The sequence below is a fragment of the Cavia porcellus genome, unplaced genomic scaffold, assembly GCF_034190915.1.
Source record: "Cavia porcellus strain 051 isolate PalLab524CR breed Dunkin Hartley unplaced genomic scaffold, mCavPor4.1 scaffold_5, whole genome shotgun sequence".
NCBI classification, from domain to species: Eukaryota; Metazoa; Chordata; class Mammalia; order Rodentia; family Caviidae; genus Cavia; species Cavia porcellus.
This window is the reverse complement of record NW_026947488.1, coordinates 35,173,703-35,193,315: the sequence shown is the minus strand read 5'-3', so window position 1 is coordinate 35,193,315 and position 19,613 is coordinate 35,173,703. Positions and strand designations below refer to the sequence as shown.

General features: G+C 46.6%; 1 protein-coding gene across 4 annotated transcripts in view; it reads left to right on the top strand.

Moving 5' to 3' along the window:
- Cfap61 (cilia and flagella associated protein 61) overlaps positions 1–19,613 on the top strand; it is a 262,922-nt gene that overhangs the window by 126,128 nt on the left and 117,181 nt on the right. For all 4 annotated transcript variants that reach the window (XM_063248629.1, XM_063248630.1, XM_063248628.1 and 1 more), the window contains 2 exons: positions 6,141–6,347; positions 9,346–9,480. In XM_063248629.1, the coding sequence (XP_063104699.1) occupies positions 6,141–6,347; positions 9,346–9,480 (342 nt within the window). The remainder of the gene's footprint in view (positions 1–6,140; positions 6,348–9,345; positions 9,481–19,613) is intronic.

The following is a 19,613-nucleotide window of genomic DNA, read 5'->3' as shown; positions in this document are numbered from 1 at the left end:
TAGTGATCTTCTTTATCTCTTTGGATCATTCTTGGTTTGAAGTTCACATTGTCTGCAAATAGAATAGTTACTTCTGCTTTTTCCTGGGTTCCTGTTGCATGAAATTCAGTTTTCCACCCTTTGACTTTTAATCTATGAGTTTCCCTTTGGGTCAGATATATTTCTTGTACACAGCATATTGTGGGATCTTGTTTCTTGATCCATTCTGTCAACCTGTTTCTTTTGATAGTTGAATTGAGGCCATTTACATTTATGAATATCACTGATATGTACTGGCTCAACTTTGCCATATTATGTTCCAGTTGTTTGCTTTCTGCTTTTCCTCATTGTTTAGTTGTTTGTCCTACCTGTTGTTTTCTTGCTGTTGTTCTGGGGAATTGTGGTCATTTTAATCTTTATCTAGTATGTCTTTCAATATTCTTGCTAGGGTTGATTTGGTGGACATGAATTTCTTCAGTTGTTCTTTGTCATGGAAGTATCTTGTTTCTCCATTAAATTTGAAAGAAAGTTTTTCTGGGTACGTCAGTCTGGGTTGAAAGTTGTTTTCTTTTAGGGCTTGAAATACCTCACTCCAAGCTCATCTTGACTTGAGGGCTTGTACTGAAAAGTCTTCTGTGATTCTATCAAGGCTTTCCTTGATAGGTGAGTTGTGTCTTGTCTCTATCAGCTTTTAGTATTCTGCTTTTATGCTGTATGTCTGAAATCTTAATTATTATATGTCTGGGTGTAGATTTGTGTTGCTTGTGACTGTTTGGTGTTCTGTATGCCTCACTTATCTGCATATCAGATTTTGCCCCATGTTTGGGAAATTTTCTGCTATTACTTATGTGAATATTTTAGTTATGTCATTTGCATTAACTCCTGCATCTTCACTGATGCCTATTAATCTTACATTGTTACTCTTGGTATCATCTTGAAGCAGCTAGATTGTCATTTCATGCTACTTTGTTATTTTTAAAGGTTCTATCCTTTCATGATCACTAATTGTGATACTGTCCTTGAGGTCCGAAATCCTATCCTCAGTTTTATTTAAACGGTTCTGCCAACTCTGAATAGAATTTTTGTTTCATGGATGTCTCTTTGAGTTTGTTTCATGAATTCTGCCTGTTTTCTATATTGTTCATTCAAGGTTTCAATCAGTTTCCCATGCTCCTGTAATTTTTTCTCTACTACTTCTTTAGCTGTGCTCAGCAACTCCTTTACTAAGATTGTTATTTCCGGGGCTGGGGATTACCTCAGCAGCATAAGCGCCTGCCTTGCAGGCAGGCAGTCATGAGTTCAATCCCTGGTACCGATAAAAAACCGAAAAAGACAAAAAAAAAAAAAAAAAAAAGATTGTTATTTCTATCTTTACATGGGAGAGTACTTCTAATTTGATTTCCTCTATAGCCTCATGGAGTTGTTTTTTTTTATTTCACGTGCTATCTTTTCAGAGATTTCCAGTGTATTACTTTTGAAGTCCTGTATTTCAATGACTCCTGTACTTCCTTCTGTGGACTACATGTTTGAGATTGCATTTTGCTTTTTCATTTTACCATTTTCCCCTTTCAAGTTAATATTTGGTCCTTCAATCCCACTAGTGTCAACAGTTGGTAATGTGTGTCTTGGGGTCCTAATGTAAGGTTGATGTTTGGCCAATTGCTGGGTCCTTCAATGAAGAGATGGGCCAGCCACCTGACTTCCCACTGCAGGGCCTGTTGGGTGAGTCCTATATTCTTCCTGGGCTGACAAGCCTAGTAGAATTGATGTAGGTCAACTTTTAGTTCCTACTATTACTTTATCTTCAGGTTATTCTAGGTCACCAAATCTCCCTGTCTATAGTGTTTGTGTCAGCTGAGGTCCTACGGTGTCCCTGTTGTGTGCCTGTGTGTCTCAGAAGCCCTTTTGATTTTCTCCAAGTTGGGGGAGTCCTTATTGGCACACTCTTTACCCTGCCTGATGTTTTCTGTGTGCAGGAAGGGGTCACCCACACCCTTGCCAGATTCACCAAGGTCTTACAGTTAGTTGGATGGAGCTTTACTACTGGCCCTATTTACCCACTGTACACTGCTATTTTAGGGGCATACTCACCATACTGACTGAAGCCTGCTGAGATCTTTCTACTGTTTGGGTGAGGCAGTTACTGAATTTCCCTTCAAGCTAGCACAGTTAATCCTCTGTATTCCAAGGTTCTCAGAGAAAGGGTGGGAGCTGAAGATCAACAGCAGTATTAGGTCCAGGAGGTAGGGAGAGTCCCTGAGAGGCCAGCAGATGTTCTGGGTCCAGGTGTCTGCTGGGCATGTGCCAAGGTCCCAGGGCAGTGTGGTGCTCCTCAGTGCTGGCTGAAGTCACACCTATTTCTGGATTTTGAACAATGTTTCAAAGCTTCCTCGGTGCGCTGGGAATCACCTGGCCCACTTTTTGCTCCCGGGGCAGACTGCTGGCAACTGCTTGCCACTTGGAGCTCACTGGGAGTGGGCCTGTTGGGCTTGCAGAGACTCCGTGTGTTATTTGGTGATTTCAGACACAGGTCATGGTCTTATTGCCTGGGAGTGAAGTTCTAAGGCCTCCACAAGTACTGGAATTAAACCCCCGCGTGGTCAGGGCTCGGGACTGAATTCTGGGCCCTGCTTGCAGTTTGGAGTTCGTTGGGGGTGGCCTGGTTAGGCCCTCGGGTACCTCCCGCTAATCTTAGGGTGGTTTCAGACATAGAGCTTGGTCTTATCGCCTGGGAGCAGAGTTCCAAGTTTTCCCAGTGCATTGAAATTAAACCTGCGTGTGTGATAAGGGCCCAGGACTCTGTTCAGCATTTCTTTCATTACTTTTATCATTTCTTCTTTTATCTGAAAGATTATTCCTAATTTGAGTTCCTTCATAGCTTCTCAGAGTTGCTTCTTTATTTCAGTTGCTATCATTTCAAGTGTATGGCTTATATTTTTTTTCTATGTACATGGATCCTAGGCTTTCTTGGGATGGGCTGGAGGTTTGAGATTGCATTTTGGTCTTTTGTTGTATCATTTTCCTGTATTTCTGTGTTTCCAGTGATGTTCCAAAGGTTCTCCTGGGCGTGTTGGAAATTGCCTCCTATGGCCTCAACTCCTGGGACTGAATGGAGCTTGCTGAGCGTGGCCCAGTCAGGCCCGAAGAACCTCCTGTGCCACCTCCAGTGTTCCAGAAAGCTGGGCAGGCTCCTAACCGATGTGGGTGATGGTCCAAAGCTCTCCCCAGGCTAGTGCCCATGTGCTGGGACTCACCTCATGTGCCCTCAGCTTCTTGGATTGAACAAAGGTCGCTGGGCATGGTCTAGTCAGGCCCTCAAAACCTGCAGAGCCTAGTTCAGTGTATCTGGAAGCCGGGTGGGCACTTAACTGCTGAGAGCGATGGTCTTAAATTTACCCCAACCCCTGCCAGTGCACTGGAACTCACCTCACAGCCTCAGCTCCCCGGGTTGAAAGCCCTCAGTTGTTGTTGGTTGACTTCTTGATCATAGCTGTTCTTCCTGGAAATGGAAACTCAATGGTGTTTTAATTCACATTTCTCAAATGGCTTGGTGATGTTGAGCATTTTTTTCATGTGTTTATTTGCTGTTTGTATTTCTTCCTCTGAGAAGTATCTATTCATTTCAAGTCCCCATTTTTGGATTCGGTCTTTAAATTTATAAGGATCTGATATTTTGAGTGTTTTCTATGTTTTAGATTTAGTCTTTTGTCTGGGGAATAGCTGATAAAATTTTTTTCCATTCTGTGGGTTGTCTTTTTCATTCTGTTGGTGGTTTCTTTTGCTTTCCAAGAGCTTTTTAAAACAATGAGGTCCCAGTTGTTGATTCTTTATATTTCCTGTCCTATCAGAATTTGTTCATAAAGTCTTTGCATATATCTGTCTTCAAGAGTTTTACCTATTCTATCCTCCAGCAGATTTAGTGTTAGCATTTCTGTTTTAATATTCAAATCTTTGATCTATTTTGAATTCAGTTGAGCGAATTCATGGTGAGAAATATGGGTCTAGATTTAATCTCCTGCATGTGAAAAGCCAGTTTTTCCAGTACCATTTATTAAAGGGGTTATCTTTTCTCAGTGAAGATACTTTCTCCCTTTATCAAAGATAATATGGCTGTTTTGTGTTTGGAGTTGTTTCTGCATCTTCTATTCTATAGCATTGATCATTAGGTCTGTTTTTCTTTGCCAGTACCATGCTGTTTTATCACAATAGCTCTATAGTATAATTTTAAATCAGGGATTGTGATGCTTCCTGTCTTGCTGTTGTTGCCTAGGATTGTTTTTGCTGTTCTAGGTCTCTTCTGGTTACAAATGAATTTTAGGATTGCTTTCTTTAGTTCTGTGAAATATGCTATTGGTATTTTGATCAGTGGATTGACTTGTTTGTTGTACTAACAGTAAGATATCCTTTGGTATCTCTGCAGGTACTACGTAGGTTTTTAAGATTCTTCCTTGTTATCTGAATAATCTCTTTGTTATATGGCAAGGGGCATCTTTCTCCATTCTGGATTTTGCTTAATCCATTTCAAGTTGGTCATCAGTGAGAGATTAAGTTGTCATTGTGATCTAGGCTGCTCAGGAGAGGTGGGCAGCTGTGCCTGTGGGCTTCTCCATCATGTCTTTTCTGTCACTGCCTGACCAGGAGGGTGATTGCCCTGTCTGGCTTCCTCTTGGTGGTTGGATGTTGTAGGGAAGCACAAACTCTGACATGGCCCAAGGTGTGAAGGTGTAATGAGTGGTAGGTAGAGTTTTCTTCCAAGACAAAATTGCCTTATGTTTTGATCCCTGTTACTCCCCCATTCTTTCAGAAATATGTATTGGTTATTTTAAGGGCTCAGAGATAGGAGGAAAATTAGATGCACAGGGCCTATCTGCTATTTTTCGCTAATAACTACCATGGCTTTTTGCTTTTTGCTTTTCAGTGACTTCTCCACCTTACATGAGTTACTCATTTTTTAATGAGGGATGTGTTCTTGATAATTAATGAAAAGCCTTACAGTATACTGGGCATTACAATATCAGCATAGACTGAAAGGGGTCCAGAGCCATTCTAGGAGCCAGTCCCAGTCTGGGGACCCCCAGCTCATTCTGTGCTCTGTGCCAAAGTTGGAGTACAAGGGACCTTGTGGGGCTTGGCCACAGACTCTCAAGTCTGCACTGTTTAGTGGCCCTGGCCTCCTACTCACAGGATAAATCAAGTTCCCTGCAGCCTCCAAAGGCGCTGCTCAAAGCCACTGCCCTGTGGAAAGCAATAGACCATCTAAGTCAATGTCTTCCAACCCGCCTTGGAGTTCACTTTCCCTGTAGTTTGGATGTGTTGATGGTGGTTACAGCTGCACACTAGAGGCAGGCCTGTTTGTCAGGAGTTGAGCCTGCTGTCACCAGGCCCCTTCCCAGCCTTGACAGTGTGTGCTGTTGGGAGATGACACAGGCAAGGCTGGGCCACTGCTTCCCAGTGCAGGCAGACAAAGGGCGCCCAGGATCTGGCCCAGAGAAAGCTGTGACTCCTTTCATTGGAGAACGGGAAGTTTAAAGAGTGATGTGGGCGGGGCCTGGTGTCACGGCCCGCCACACATGTCAATCGATGTGTGGGACTTTGAGCTGACACATCTCACCTCCACCAAGGAAGCAGCACCCCTGCAGGGGATGCCAGAGGCTCTGCTGCTGCTCTTGTGTGGACCAGCTCGTGCTCATGTCCAGCTCGAGAGGCTGTGTCTGACACGTTTTTGGCACTGATCACAGCCACAAGCGAGGAATAAACTCCAAAGTTCTGCAGCTGTGCTACAAGACCAGCCTTCAGAGCAAGCACCTTTTAGGAAACATAGTTGTTAATTTCAAAAACTCACCACAAAAACAAGGTGGTAGACAGTGTGAGAAAAACATCTTTCTACTGTTGTATCTAAAGTAATTAATTGGATATGTGTGCATGTGCACATGTATGGTACTGGAGACCAAACCCAGAGCCCTTTATTAGATTTTTTTACTTTGAGACAGCGTCTTTCTAGGTTGCTCAGGCTGGGCTTGAACTTGTGATGCTCCTGCCTTCAGCCTCCATAGCCCTGGGATTATAGGTGTGCTTCAGCATGCCCAGCTGGAAGGTCATTTCCCTGGGTGTTTATCATGGCATGCCTGCAGTTGGTCTCCAGTGCCCTTTCTCCTCTGTAGGACATCGAGTACATACGCTCCCACTACAACATCGAAGACTTCATCTACTTCAACCACCACCAGCGGGACGAGCACGGGCGTCTGCACCACTTGGCCCTGAACCCCGCCTTCCGGCACTACACAAAGTTCTTCCTGAAGGAGATCCTTCGCCTGGGCTCCAAGACCTGTCTCTACTACCCCGTGTACCCACAGACCCGGGAGGGCAAAGTAAGAATGCTGAACCTGCTGCCTGCAGGCTGGGTGCACGAGGTGCCCTGGGTGCATACGTGCCAACTCTGTACCCACTCTGCACCCATTGTTGCCTCCCTGGACAGATTTGATTGCATCGTACGTCTCAGTTCTCCTCAGCTGTCTTGAGCTTGGCCCTTTTCTTGCACAACAGCATGGGGCTGATGTGTGTGCACCTGGAAAGCAGGCTCAGCTGCCTCCAGGCCTGTAGTCCGCTTCCTGGCTCTTCATAGTGCTTGTAGGGGCTGCAGGATGTGCAGTACCCTGAAGGCAGTGGTCTTTTTCTTCAAAACTTTTAAAAAATGTTCCAGTACCTGTTTGCAGGACATAATGAGCACATTCATCATAGAGAGGTAGTACACGCACACAACATTTCTTAATTCTTCTTACATCTCTTTCCCCTCCCCTCCCTCCATCTCTGTTGGTTCTCTCCGCATTTGCAAAAGTTTATCTTCCTGTTTCCGAGTACCTTTTATTTTGTTCCTTACTTATGCTTTGGGTTTCTCATATAAGAGAAGCCATGCTATGTTTCAGCTTGTGTGTCTGATTTATTTCACTTAACATTATGATCTGAAGGTGCATCCATTTTTCTGCAGGTGACTTAAAGTTGTCCTTTATGGCAGAGTAGTTCTTTGCTGTGTGTAAATATCACATTTTCTTTATCCATTCACGTTTTGGTGGACATCTCAGCTGCTTCCAAGCCTAGCTATTGTGAATTGTGCTGCTGTAAACCTGGGTATGCCCTAATCACGGTAATATGATGTCTTTGTCTTTTTGGGAAGACACCTAAAGAGGAATAGCTGGATTGAATGAGATTTCCAGTTTTAGCTTTTTCTCCACACTTCAGGGGAGAAAAAAAACTTCTGCATTGTTGGTGGGTTGTAAACTTGTGCATCACTATAGACGTCAGTGTGTCTTCCTTGTTTGGTACTGAATTCCCAGTGTCTGGAAGCTGTGCATATCTATGCACACACACACTTGCACATGCACACCCACTCACACATACACACACACCCTGTCCCAGTGGCCCTGCTGCCATCCCCGCTGGTGCTCAGCTCCTGCTCTCTGTTCCACTCTCTAGGCTGTGTCCTCACACACTGGGCTCCTGAGCTCTGAGGGCTGCAGCCTCTCGAGAACTTCAGGACTCAGGGCCCTGAGCATTGTCACACGTCTTCTGAGTCATCACAAGGCAGCTTAGCAGACTTTTAAATAACCTTGTTTATCAAACTACTTATTAAACAAGGCAGTGTGTCTGAGGACAACACATAACAGTCATTAAGCAATTGTATCTTACAGAGCAAAAGCGTTTTGAGCTAGGACAGGCAGATGGGGAAGGAAGAGAACACACAGGTGGAGTTTTCAGTGCCAGGTGAATTGTGCTCCAGCACAGCTTGTAACAATGCAAACGCCCCAGATTTAAAGCAGTGAAATGGGGGTCGAGGGCTCGCTGGAAGCTCTAGTCTTGTAGTTTCCTTTAAATTCACACCTGGCCAAACACCAGCAGTGTGCCCTTCAGGGTGTGACACAAAATCCTGAGTTTTTATTCATGAGGTCAACCAGGATGTGCTGGGCTGGAGAAATTCTGTTCCCATCTGTGCTAGAAAAAAGATGTTGGGCGTTTCATTATCCATTTGCCACAGTGCTACAGATTCAGGAGTGTGCTGCATACTATCAGATAGGAGCTTCGGAAACAGATTTCCTCTCTGCCTACATTTCTAGTGTACACACACACACACACACACACACACACACACGAAGTGTAAGAAGCAATTCCAAACAATTTGAGTAAGAATTTCCAACTTGTACAGTGAATCTATACCTGATATTAGCAAAATCGGGCTTTTCAGCTTGAAAAGGGTAGTGTCCTTGGGGTTCCTGGAGTCTGCTGTTCAGTTCGTGGAGTCCAGCTATGATCTGGACTGTTTGGTAAAGGGTTTTAGAAACTCTTGGAAATGCCTGGGGTTCTTTTTAGGAGAGCAGATAAATACGGTGTAGCTCATCGTATTACAGTACATCCAAAGTTCAACTTTACTTTCATTGGTTTCTGTCTTCAATTGAATAGACGTAGTATTAAAAGTTTTGGGTTTGGGCCAGGGATATAGTTCAGTTGCATAAGCATCTACCTGGCAAGTGCAAGGCCCTGAGTTTGATTCCTGAATGCCCCCGCCCAAAAAAACTCTAAAAAATTTTTTTGATTTCACAGTTTAACTCTTGAGGTTTAAATGTTAAACCTGTCCTGAGTTTTGGTTTCATCAAACTAGGATTTTATTGATGTGTCAGAAATAAAAACACAATTAACTTTCTCTGGCAAGTTTTTAGTGCTAGGTAAAATTAATACTCAAAGCACTTTTTTAAAACATGATTTTTCACAGTCTATTTCAATCCGCATAAACCCAGCTATAATTTAAGGTCAAAATAATTTGATCTGCTTTCCTCACACCCACACCCACGTTCCAGTCTGATCCTTTTGTTTTTAAATATTGATTTTATCAACAAAGGTCCAGTGGAGTCTCCTTGAGTTTTTTTTTGGGGGGGGGGATATCTCCACCCACGCTCACTCGCTCTTCGGGTGGCATCATTCCCATACAGCTTCGGAAAGCTGCCACACACACAGGTTAACGGGACCTAGGTAGAACAGCTCAGTGGGGTCAGAGCACGCTGATTCATGATCACCGTGGAGGAATCATATCCTCCTGGGGGAGGTACTTGTACCGAGAAATCCCATAAACCAAACCACTTGTTTATCTGTCATTCCCACAGAGATAGTAATGTAATTACTCTCGTAATTATCTTCATTAGTGTCAGGCATTATCTACAATTCATTCCTCTGCTCTAAGAGTATGTTTGTTTATTTGCTGATGTCTCCCCCTCTGACTTGGCTGCGTGGAGAGCTCTGTATTTGTAAAGCTGCACACAGACATCTGCCTCGTGCCTCTCTGACATTCTCTCCGCTAAAATATAGATTGCTGTCTTTCAGCTGCAGAGCCCCTATGCCCACTCGCTGACATCTGCCCTTCATTACTTGGTTCCCGTGCGACCACGACGACAGATTGTCTATCCTCTGGAAAAGCTTGGCATCAACGCTCCATCAAAGGCGGTCTCCAAGGACGCGGTGGGTAGCAGGGCGGCAGGCAGGGCGGCGCGGTGCCAGCTCCCGCGGGCTTGGCAGATGGGGTGGCAGCAGAGTCTTCCTAGGAGCAGGCTGCTTCTTAATTACAGGGAAGCTGGCGCTCATACCCTTACAGGCGGCTCCCGGCCCTCACAGCCCTGCCCTCGAGTGGCTGTTTCACCGTCACCTCCCATGGCAGCCATGCTCTCCTGCAGGGCAACCCCACAGGAGCACCCATGGATAGCAGTGGCCCAGGACAAATGGCTGAGGGTCGCCCTCCCGTGGATTTCCATTTTCTTCTCCCCTGCTCAGAGCAGAGTCCCCCTTGGAGTCTACACTTAGCATCCAAAACAGCAAGTGGCCTTGTGCTGCAGGACAATAGAACTCCTATCCTCCCCACTAATCCTTGTTTGCTTTTAAACTGATGGTTTTTTAACTCCTCTCTGGGAACTCTTGGGTGACAAACAGGGTCCTGTGTGCTGCCTAGGAGTGGCAAGAGTTTTTGACTTTGAAAGGCTGAAGCATCCTGTTGTGACCACAATGGGGAGAGGGACTGGTGGAGCACCTGGATGTCATTTTCAGTGGAAACGGACACGTGTGCGTGAAACCTGCTGGAAAATAAACCAGGTCAAGGGGGCCGATGCGCAGGCTTGTCACACGCATGTAGAGGGCCACTCCAGCCAGCGAAAGGAAACCCTTGGCAAGCCACATGTTTTCCTGCGGGAGAGGAGAGGAAAGGGAAGGTTCAAGAATCTGAGTCCTGAGCCGGAGACTGGCCCAGCACAGGTGATGGCGCTCAGACAAATAAAAGGAGCTCAGGGAGATAAAAAGCCAATTGATGTTTCTCTTCTGCTAAGTTACAAGTTTATACTTAAATAGAGATCAAAGGCAAATGCTAATTCTTTTTTGTCCTTGTTATTCTGGAAAACATAAGCACAAATGCAGAGGTAGTAAAAATCATACAGAGCAGCATTTCTGAATCTGTCTTTGATGAAGGACCTTTTTAATTTTTATTTTAAAGCACTGTCTGTCATAGTTCTGTAAAAAGTGAACTCCTGGTAAAATTAGATTAAAAAGCAGGGAAGACACAAATTCAAGTCCAGTTATTTTATTATTAGATTTCCGAGACTAGAATCATTGTCCAACTGCTGTAAGAGTCCTGAACACGTCTCTTGATTTCTGTGCTTAGGAGCTCACAGACCAGTTAGAATTAGCACACTGCCTGGCCTGGAGCCTGGCCTGAGTAGCACTAAAATGCCTGTGTCCACAGCTCCCCTCCTAGCCAGTCTGGGACCTTCTGGGCCCTAACCCTGTATCATTTTGAAATGAACCCCTCCAACTCTCATTCATCCCTGGGTCACAGTGACACCAGCAGTGACAGGTATGATGGCCTCTACGGAGGGCATATGAGCGAGCCTCTTAGAGGGCCAAGGGTCTGCTTGCAGGTGGCTGTGTTGGAGCTGTCAATCTGAGGTGAAGATAGCACACTGGGATCAGAAGCCACTCCATGCTGTGTCCATCCCAAATGCACTTCTGTGGGGTCAGGCTGGTCCCAGGGGAAGGGGCTGGAAGGAAAAAGGAGAGGACTGACCAGGTGGGGTCATGCTTGGCAGCTTCTGGGTAAGATGGAGTAAAGGTAAGTAAAGCCAAGAGAAGTTGTAGGCCCTTGTGGTGCCTGTGGCCTGGTTGCCCTCAGCCCTGGGATGGCCTGAGTAGGGGTGCTGGCACTGGCAGGGATCACGAACTCCCCCTCCTTATCCCCTGCCCCTGGGATTTCCTGGGATTGGGCCATTCTAGGTTGTCCTGGAGTTCCAGATGGGGAGAAAGCCAGAGTAAACATTTTTCCCCCATTGGAAATAATCAATTGTTACTTCCCAAGTTGATATGATTTGAAAAATCCTTGCTTACCTTTAATAACTTTTCTCCCTGGTCCTCTGAGTATGCTGGGCCCCATGCCCCTTCCTCTGACAGGCTGGCATATTTGATATAAAGGAGATGGATAGCTTAAACCCAGGGTCTAGGAAACAGCCCACCAGGGGGCAGGTGGGAAAATAATACTGACTCCTGTCTCCTGTTGCCTGCCCTAACAGTTACGTTTATTGTGCTGGTGAATTCTGACTTTTAAAGAAGCTTTTTTTTTTTTTTTTTTTTTTGGTACTGGGGATCGAACTCATGACCTTGTGCTTGCCAGGCAGGCACTGAGCTAAATCCCCAGCCCTAAAGAAGCTTTTTTATTGCTGCATATTGTACTCAATCTTGAAATAAACTTTTTACAAAAGATGAAGATTCAGTCATGTAGCACAGTGACAGGGTGTTTGCCTAGCATTCACAAGGCCCTGGGTTCAATCTCTAGTGCTCAAAAATAAAGTAACCATTTTAGACATTTTAAAAGTTCTATCAAAGATTATTAACACCAAAATCCACATGGGATGCGCCTTAATGTTCAGAAGTTAAAATGCTAAATTGCATTATTTAAAAAATATTTATACTTTTCACATTTTAGATGGCTTTAACTATGGGGTGAATATCTGACCAACTGAACCATGCAGGTTTTTCTCTACCACTCAGAGAAGAAGTGGTTGTGCACTGTGCTCTCAGCAAAGCAGCAGCTGTACAGTGTAAGCGGGGGCTGCTGTGTTTCTAACTGAATTTCTTTTCCCGCTAAACTCCGCACCCCTTCCCACCCAGTCTCCAGCCTTCCATGGGGCCCTGCGCCCTGCAGATGCACCCAGTCTGTCTCTGCCGCACACCTTTCATACCTTTTATCCCACTTAAAGCATCTTCAGAGGACCGCACGTCCTGCGCCTTCACCTAGGAAGCCAAGCTTTCAGGGAATGGCTCCCTCCAGGCGTGAGTAATGGGATGGAAAGCATTTCATCTCAGTGGGTTGCCAATTTAAATCTGGCACAAGGCATTGGTGATTGAAATTCATCACCACGTGGCAGGCAGTGTGTCCCTCCTTCCCTGAGGCCCTGATCGTGTCTGCCTGCTCTGGATGGTAGGTGTCCCTGCCGCATACCTTCCCTAGCCTTCCTGTTAATTGACAGCCTACCGCATGGCAGGCCCTAAGAAAGAAACCAGAAAACACAGATGACTTGTGTCCCACTTTACAAGAGTCAGCCCCAAAGAATCAAGGTAGTACCTTCAAGGTCACCTGGCGTGGATTTGTGGACAAGACAGGGGGCTTTTCCTGATCAAGACTGTAATCCACATGGCAGGCTTGGGGATTGTCTTCTGGTTCCAATGGGCCATCTTGGCCAGTGTGTCTATGTCCTGAGAATCACTGTCATGGAAACTTTTTACCTAGTGAAGCATCCTGGGTCGCCTGGATGGGTACATAGTCAGAGACACTCAGAATCTGGCTGGGCTAATGGTGTGGTCATGCTGTTGACATGGGCGTGGCTCTGTGCATAGGTGGGCTTTCTTTTCTGACTGCTGCTGGAGGGGCTACGGGCTGTCTGTGTCACCATCTCTACCCACAAGGCACTGCCTGTCTAGTTTCAGAGTTTTTGGGGTCTTATGCCGTCGCCAAGGAGTAGGACCTGGACTGGGCAATAGCACTGGGGCTGGGACTGTTTCTGTAGAATTCCTGGGAAAGGACCATGCGATGGCTTATGTCTCAGACACTGATTCCTTTCTGGCAGTGGGTGGTTAGCTGTTACTTGTCTATCAAAGTCCAAGAGAAATCTGTTTCAAATGTAGACAGCCCTTACCTTTGCTTCATTATTAATGAAAGTTTCCTGTGGTCACTTTTGTTCTTCCTCTTGGTTATAGTGTTTGTGGGGTTACGGTGTAAAATTCTGTCTCTATCTATCTGTATCTCTGTCTCTCTCTCCTGTCTTTTCAGAGTGATCAATCCTATTATTGTATTTTCCTTGGTTATTAGTGCTGGTCTGTTGAAATCTGGATGAATGAATTCTTTGGACATTTCCATTTGTATTCCATGTGTGTAGTTTCCTACATCTCCCATGTGTCCCTCTAAAATGAAAGTAGACCCCTCTTGGGCTCCATGCTAGCCTGCCTTCCCCTGGCGTGGGCTCTGAGAAGACGTGACTCGCTGACATTCAGCACCCCAGCACTGCCCCTTTGCCCCAGCCCCTCTCACCCAGCTGGTAGTCCCATCTGATGGACTGTTCCTGGGTCTGCTTCCCCTCACCCGGCATCTGCTACACTAGGAAATTGCATTATTCTCCAGCACATACTAGATTTTCCCCAGCTTAATTGTTTACCAGTCCCTTCCTTAAACTGGGTAACTTTCACTGCCAGTGGGCAGACTTCCCTTGGCTGTATTTGTGCCTGGAGGATTTTTACAATCAGCTCTTTAGCATCTCCGAGGAAGAGATTTCTAAAAATGCAAAGCTACACTTTTTCAGCGTGTTGTATAGGAACTGATCATTATTGATGTGACCATGGCAATACCTTCATGAAAGTGACACACTTAAAGTCACCACCATGGAGTAAGTTTGCTTCATTAAGTCATTTCTCAGCCAATTCCTACATCTTTATGCTTCTTGTGGGAAATGTATGTTGTTCTATTTAGAGAGTGGCCTTTTCCCTGAGATTCTCAAAAAATTTGTATGAATTCCTTCATAGGCTTCATTTTCTTCCAACAATACAAGTTCTATGGCCATCTCTTTTTAATTCTCTGAACACTCTCTAGTTTACTATCCAGTATACTATATAGTATATATCAGAATGACTAGCAAATCAGTGTCTCATTCTCATTAGTATAATTCCTCACTCTTAGAAAACAGAGTAATGCAGGGTAATGAAAACATCAGCCATGCCACTGTCATGATCACTCTAAAAGCTTCCCAAGGATTGACAGCTACATACAGACTTTGTTATCCAGAAACTAAGGTACAGATGTCACGGCTTATGGTAGGAAGCCACTCCCCCTCGGAAGGCAGATGGCTTCAGCTGGACCTTTATGAATCTGCCAGACCTTTGACACCAACTCCTTCCTTACACAAAGGTTAACCATAATCACAGGGCACTGGCTTTGCCCAGAGCAGTGTGGAGCCTCCTCTCACCAGAGGCATTGCTCTTGGGTTTGATCTGGTTTTGGCATCTGGTCCAGGAGCAGAACTAGGCCAGTGCTGGGCGCTCTCAGGATGTCCACTGTCTAGACTGCAACTCTGGACAGCCCTGTGATGGGTCAGTGGTGTGCTGTGCATTACAGACCTTTCTGAATCTGGGCTCCTGCCACTAGGAAAAGAGGAGGAAGACTTAGATTCCCATGGAGGCTGCTTTATAAACCTGTCCAGGTTCAGTTCTGGGCTCTGTTGGCGTGGCCACGCTCTGAGACAGTGTCACAGCAGTGCCTGACCCCTGAGTGATGAAAGCTGGTGTGGGAAGGGACACCAGCTAGTGGCATAACCAGGAGCCCTGGGAGTGGCTAGAAGTGAGCTGTGCCAGGTGGAAAATGAAGCCCGGAAGGAGGGATAAGAGGAGCGACCTCGGAGTGACCGAGCCTGTCAGCACTGTCACGTGTCAGCCCAGAGGAGACACTGAGCACAGTCCTTCACCAAACAGCTCTGCTGCAGTGTGAATTGCACACACACCTTGGAGTTCACCAGTGAAATGCTATAACCTAGCAGGTTTTAGTTCACTCACAGAGTCTCACCATCATCACCACTGATTTGGGGCACTTTTTTTGCCCAGAAGAGAAACTTGTGCCCCTTAGCAGTCAGTCCTTGTCCTGAAGGTCCCTTCCTCCAGCCTTAGGCGGCCACTGATGTACTTTCTGTCCCTAAGAAATTCCTTGTTCTGGATGCTTCCTGTAACTCATGCTGGCTTCTTTCACTTAAGTGTGTTCTCAAAGTTCATCCATATTAGGACAGGTATCTGTACTTCTCTCTCTTTTCTTGTAGTTCATAATCTGTCTGTCTGTCTGTCTATCTACCTATCTATCTATCTTTTTATTTTTTGAGACAGTTTTACTAAATTGCCCAGGCTGGGCTTGAACTCGTGATCCTCCTGCCTCAGCCTCCCAGAGTACTGAGATTACAGGCATATGTCGCCATGCCTGGCTAATCAATTCCTTTCTATGGCTGAACATTCTGTTATTTGAACATAGCACATATTGCCCATTCCCTCGCCACAATGGTGTTTGGCTATTGTGGATATCACTGGGTTGAACACACCCATGTGGTAGTGTGGCTGCGTCCAGTCTCTTGGGTGGACATGGGGGAATAGTCACTTGGGAACTCATTGTTCAGTATTTCAAGGCCCTGCCACACTGTTTAGTGAGGCAGCTGCCACTGACCCAGTCGTATATCCTTAGTTCAGACCTTGCTCCCTACTAGAGGGCAGAAGGGGAGCTTCTGGCCACCCCCAGAGCTACACACACATGGGTGACTGCACTGCTGATAAAAGTGTCAGCCTTCAAAAGCAGAGAAGTTCCTAAAACATGGTCTTTCCTGCCACTCCCAACCCCACAGGGACACTGCAGAGAGGCCTGCAGCAGAGATGGTGCCCATCCAAACCCAGGAGCCAGGGAAACTCAGGTTGGGTTTTTCCAGCCACCAGCATGGCCTTCATTTTGTGTCCCTTGTATAATGTCACTGCCCTTAGGAGGAGCCGTGGGTCTCCAGCAGAATGGGTCCCTGGACCTTCTTGAGTGTAGAGTGGGTGACGCCTGCCAGGGTGGCTCAGAGCCCAGCAGCTAGCTACCTGCAGCAGACCAGGAGGCCAGAAGGCCCGGATCTTAACTCAGCTCCCTGGCGGTGGAACTGGAAGTCTCATGGCTAAGCAGCTTCTTCTGGACCTGCCGATTGGGAAGAAGGGAAGGCAGCACCTCCAGAGACCGCTCTGTGTGTCTCAGAGTAGCAGGGCGGAAAACAGCATGGCAGCAGTAGGAGCTGCGGATGCTGCCTAGGAGGTGACACCTGTTCCCTTTAATGGAAAAGAAGTCATTACCTCAGGATGAAAGCTGTAGGGCTCATGGGAGACATAAAAACAGAGTCAGTTGCACCTGGAATCCTCCCTTCCAGACCCTCTGTTACTTCTGTTAACATTTCAGCACTTTTACGTCTAAATGATTTTCATTTAGCAGAGTTCACATGTACAAGTGCATGGGTCACAGTGCTCAGAGACACCTGTTCCTTAAGTGTGAGCTGCTGTCCCCGCACGCCGGGTGGATCTGGATGTGGCCATGCAGCTCTCCACTGCATCAAGGTCCCCAGTGCTTGGTGACAGGATGCCACTTTCTCCCACCAGCCCCCTCGGTGGAAGCTGCCTTCACTCCACACAGGGGAAACCCGAGGTCAGGTGAGGTCAGGAAAGGCAGTGTCAATCCAGCAGCACCTGGGCACATCAGGAAGCCACTTGGTTCCCGTCCCCCTGTGCCCTCTGAATGTGTTCTGTGTAGCTGGGTTTTCTCTCACACCCAGAAGTAGGCTTTCAACTGTCCTGGTAAATTTAGGTAAAGTTACAGAGGCTACTGCAAATCACAGCACGCAATCCTAATTCCACAAAATGTCCCCTTTCTGGTCACATCACCATGGAGATGTTCCTCACCCTGCCCTTCTGCTTGCTAGACTCTTAGCAGATAAGTTTATTTTTAAGCCTGTTGGTTTCCTCCTCTTTAGGCAGGGCAGGGAGGAACAGAGGGTATATGTGTAGTGTGCTCCAGGGTCCCCAGCCCTAGGACCCCTGCCAGCGTCCTGTTCTGCAGGCTGGGCTGTCCTTTAGCTCCAACTTTGGGTCCTGTATGCCCTTAAGGTAGCCTTCCAAGAGGGTCCTAAATAGAAGCTCATGCTTCAACCAAGAAGGTAGACTGGGTCTTTAAGAAGTGGGATTTTTCTTCTAATATGGTGAGATAGTACACACTTGTAATTCCAGCTCTCTGGGAGGTTGAGGCAGGAGGATAGAAAGTTTGACCTCAGTCTGGGCAATTTAGTGACTTAATAAGACTTTGTCTCAAAAACTAAAAAGATCTGAAGATGGAGGTTAGTGCAAAGGCCCTAGGTCCAATCTCCAGTACCACACACAGATACACACACACACACACACACACACACACACACACACGATTGTTTTCTTTTATTGATTGACTATTTCTCCAACTTCCTGAGACTGAAAGGTTAAACCAATCTTTGCTGCCTTCTCCCCCTCAGCTCAGCAAATGGACAGAAAAATAAGGTCTCTGTCAGAAAACTCCCCTGTCAGGAATATTCAGGTGCTGGCCCCAACGTTAGGCTGGTGTGGTTTTGTTCCAGTCAAAAATGGATGAACAACCAGAAGTGTCCTCTTCTGTTGGATTTGTCCCCCGGTCCCACCCACAGTTGAGGCCCCTTCACACCTGAATGTGGAGACAGAGATGGAGGCAAAGGCCTCCCTGTATCCTCCAGGGATAGCTTTGAATGAACCTTTTTCCTTTGCATAAAAATACAGTAAATTGCCTCCCATATCCCTGGTCATTAAGGGCCAATAACGAATACCTGTGAAGGTCAGCAGAGCTGGCTGGGCAGCCACTGTGCCTTTGGCTCACTCAGCAGGTCTTCACATGGCCACCCTCCATGTCACTGATTATGGGGCACTCAGGTGACACTCTACAAGGTCCCCTAGCCTTTTCTGTGGCTTAAAGACAAAGACAAGGCTGCCCTGCCTCTCCAAGTTGGAGGCCATGAGTCTCAGGCTATCATCGGTTTTCACTAAGGAAATTTCTAGAATATTCCAGAATATGTGTTCTGTTGTCCTGCTTATTGTTTTAGTGTTGGTGTCACTCCCGGCCGGCAGGAAGGACACACAACAAAGTCTGGCAGTGGACAACCTTTTCTTTTATTTTCCTTCTCCGTACAGCCTGCCCCGGGAATCCTCCCGGCCGAAGCCTCTGTTGGTCCGCTCCCCGCGGCTCCTTGCGTGCTTCTCCCTACAGTCTGTCCCGAAGCCTCTACCGGTCCGCTCTCCGCGGCTCCTTGCGTGCTTCTTCCTACAGTCTGTCCCGAAGCCTCTACCGGTCCGCTCTCCGCGGCTCCTTCTGTGCTTCTTCTGCTTCTTTTGCTTCTTCTGCTTCTTCTGCTTCTTCTTTCGTGGCGGGAGAGGCACTCACTTTTATAGGGTTACAGTGGCCAATCAGTTCAAAGCGCACGATGCGGGCTGATTGGCTAACATCAGTTGTTGCTAGGCAGACTATCTTACAGGGCGGGTTGTGAAGCAGGAGATCTTACAGGGCGGGTTGTTTACCAAGCAGGAAGCAGGAGATCTTACAGGGCGGGTTGTTTACCAAGCAGGAAGCAGGAGATCTTACAGGGCGGGTTGTTTACCAAGCAGGAGATAAGCGCCATCTTAGCACACTCGATGGGAGGGGTAATCTAGCTCAGGCTTTGCTCTTTCCTACAGGCCTCACGTCCGCCAAGTAAGGTGACCGGGCTCGGCCGCGGCTCCCAACATTTTAGGTCTTTTTTGTGCATTGGGTTTAAATATTGGTGACCCAGTTTCACCTGCCAACGTTGACACATGGTGAATTGCAATACCCACCTGTGGCCCTCACACTCCAGGCCATGGCCTGTTGGATCACAACTCTGGAATGTGCAGTCTGGTGCTTGTAGCCAGCTTCCTCCCTCATCTTGGTCACTGAAATTTTTATCTAGATGTTTATCTTTAGGATCAGTGCCACTGTGTGCATCCTTATTACTATTTCTGATGATTTCCTTTGAATAAATACCTCTGTGATGGTTAAATCTAGATGCCTCCACAGAGCTCATAGGTGGGACTTGGGGAGATGACTGGACCGTGGGGTGTAATACTCTTCAGTAAATGGACCCACAGTTGGGTTTATAGCTCACTGCGATGTTGAGAAGTGGAGCCTGGTAGAGGAGGGGTACTGGGGGTGTGGCCTGGAAGGGTCTGTCTCTCTCCTCCTCCCTTGATCTGTTCTGTTTCCTGATGCCAGGGATGTGAGCTGTTCCTCCTCTGCTATGCCCCCTTGCCTTGGATCCAGCTGATTATGGACCGAAACCTCACAAACTGTGAGCCACAATAAACTTCTGCTTTGAGTTGTGGTTTGTATACCAGTTGTTAGGTATCGTATTCCAATGATGAAGTAAATAAGACAATGTCAAAACATATTTTAGGCTGGGTGTGGTGGTATACATCCATAATCACAGCACTCAGAAGGTTGAGGCAGGAGG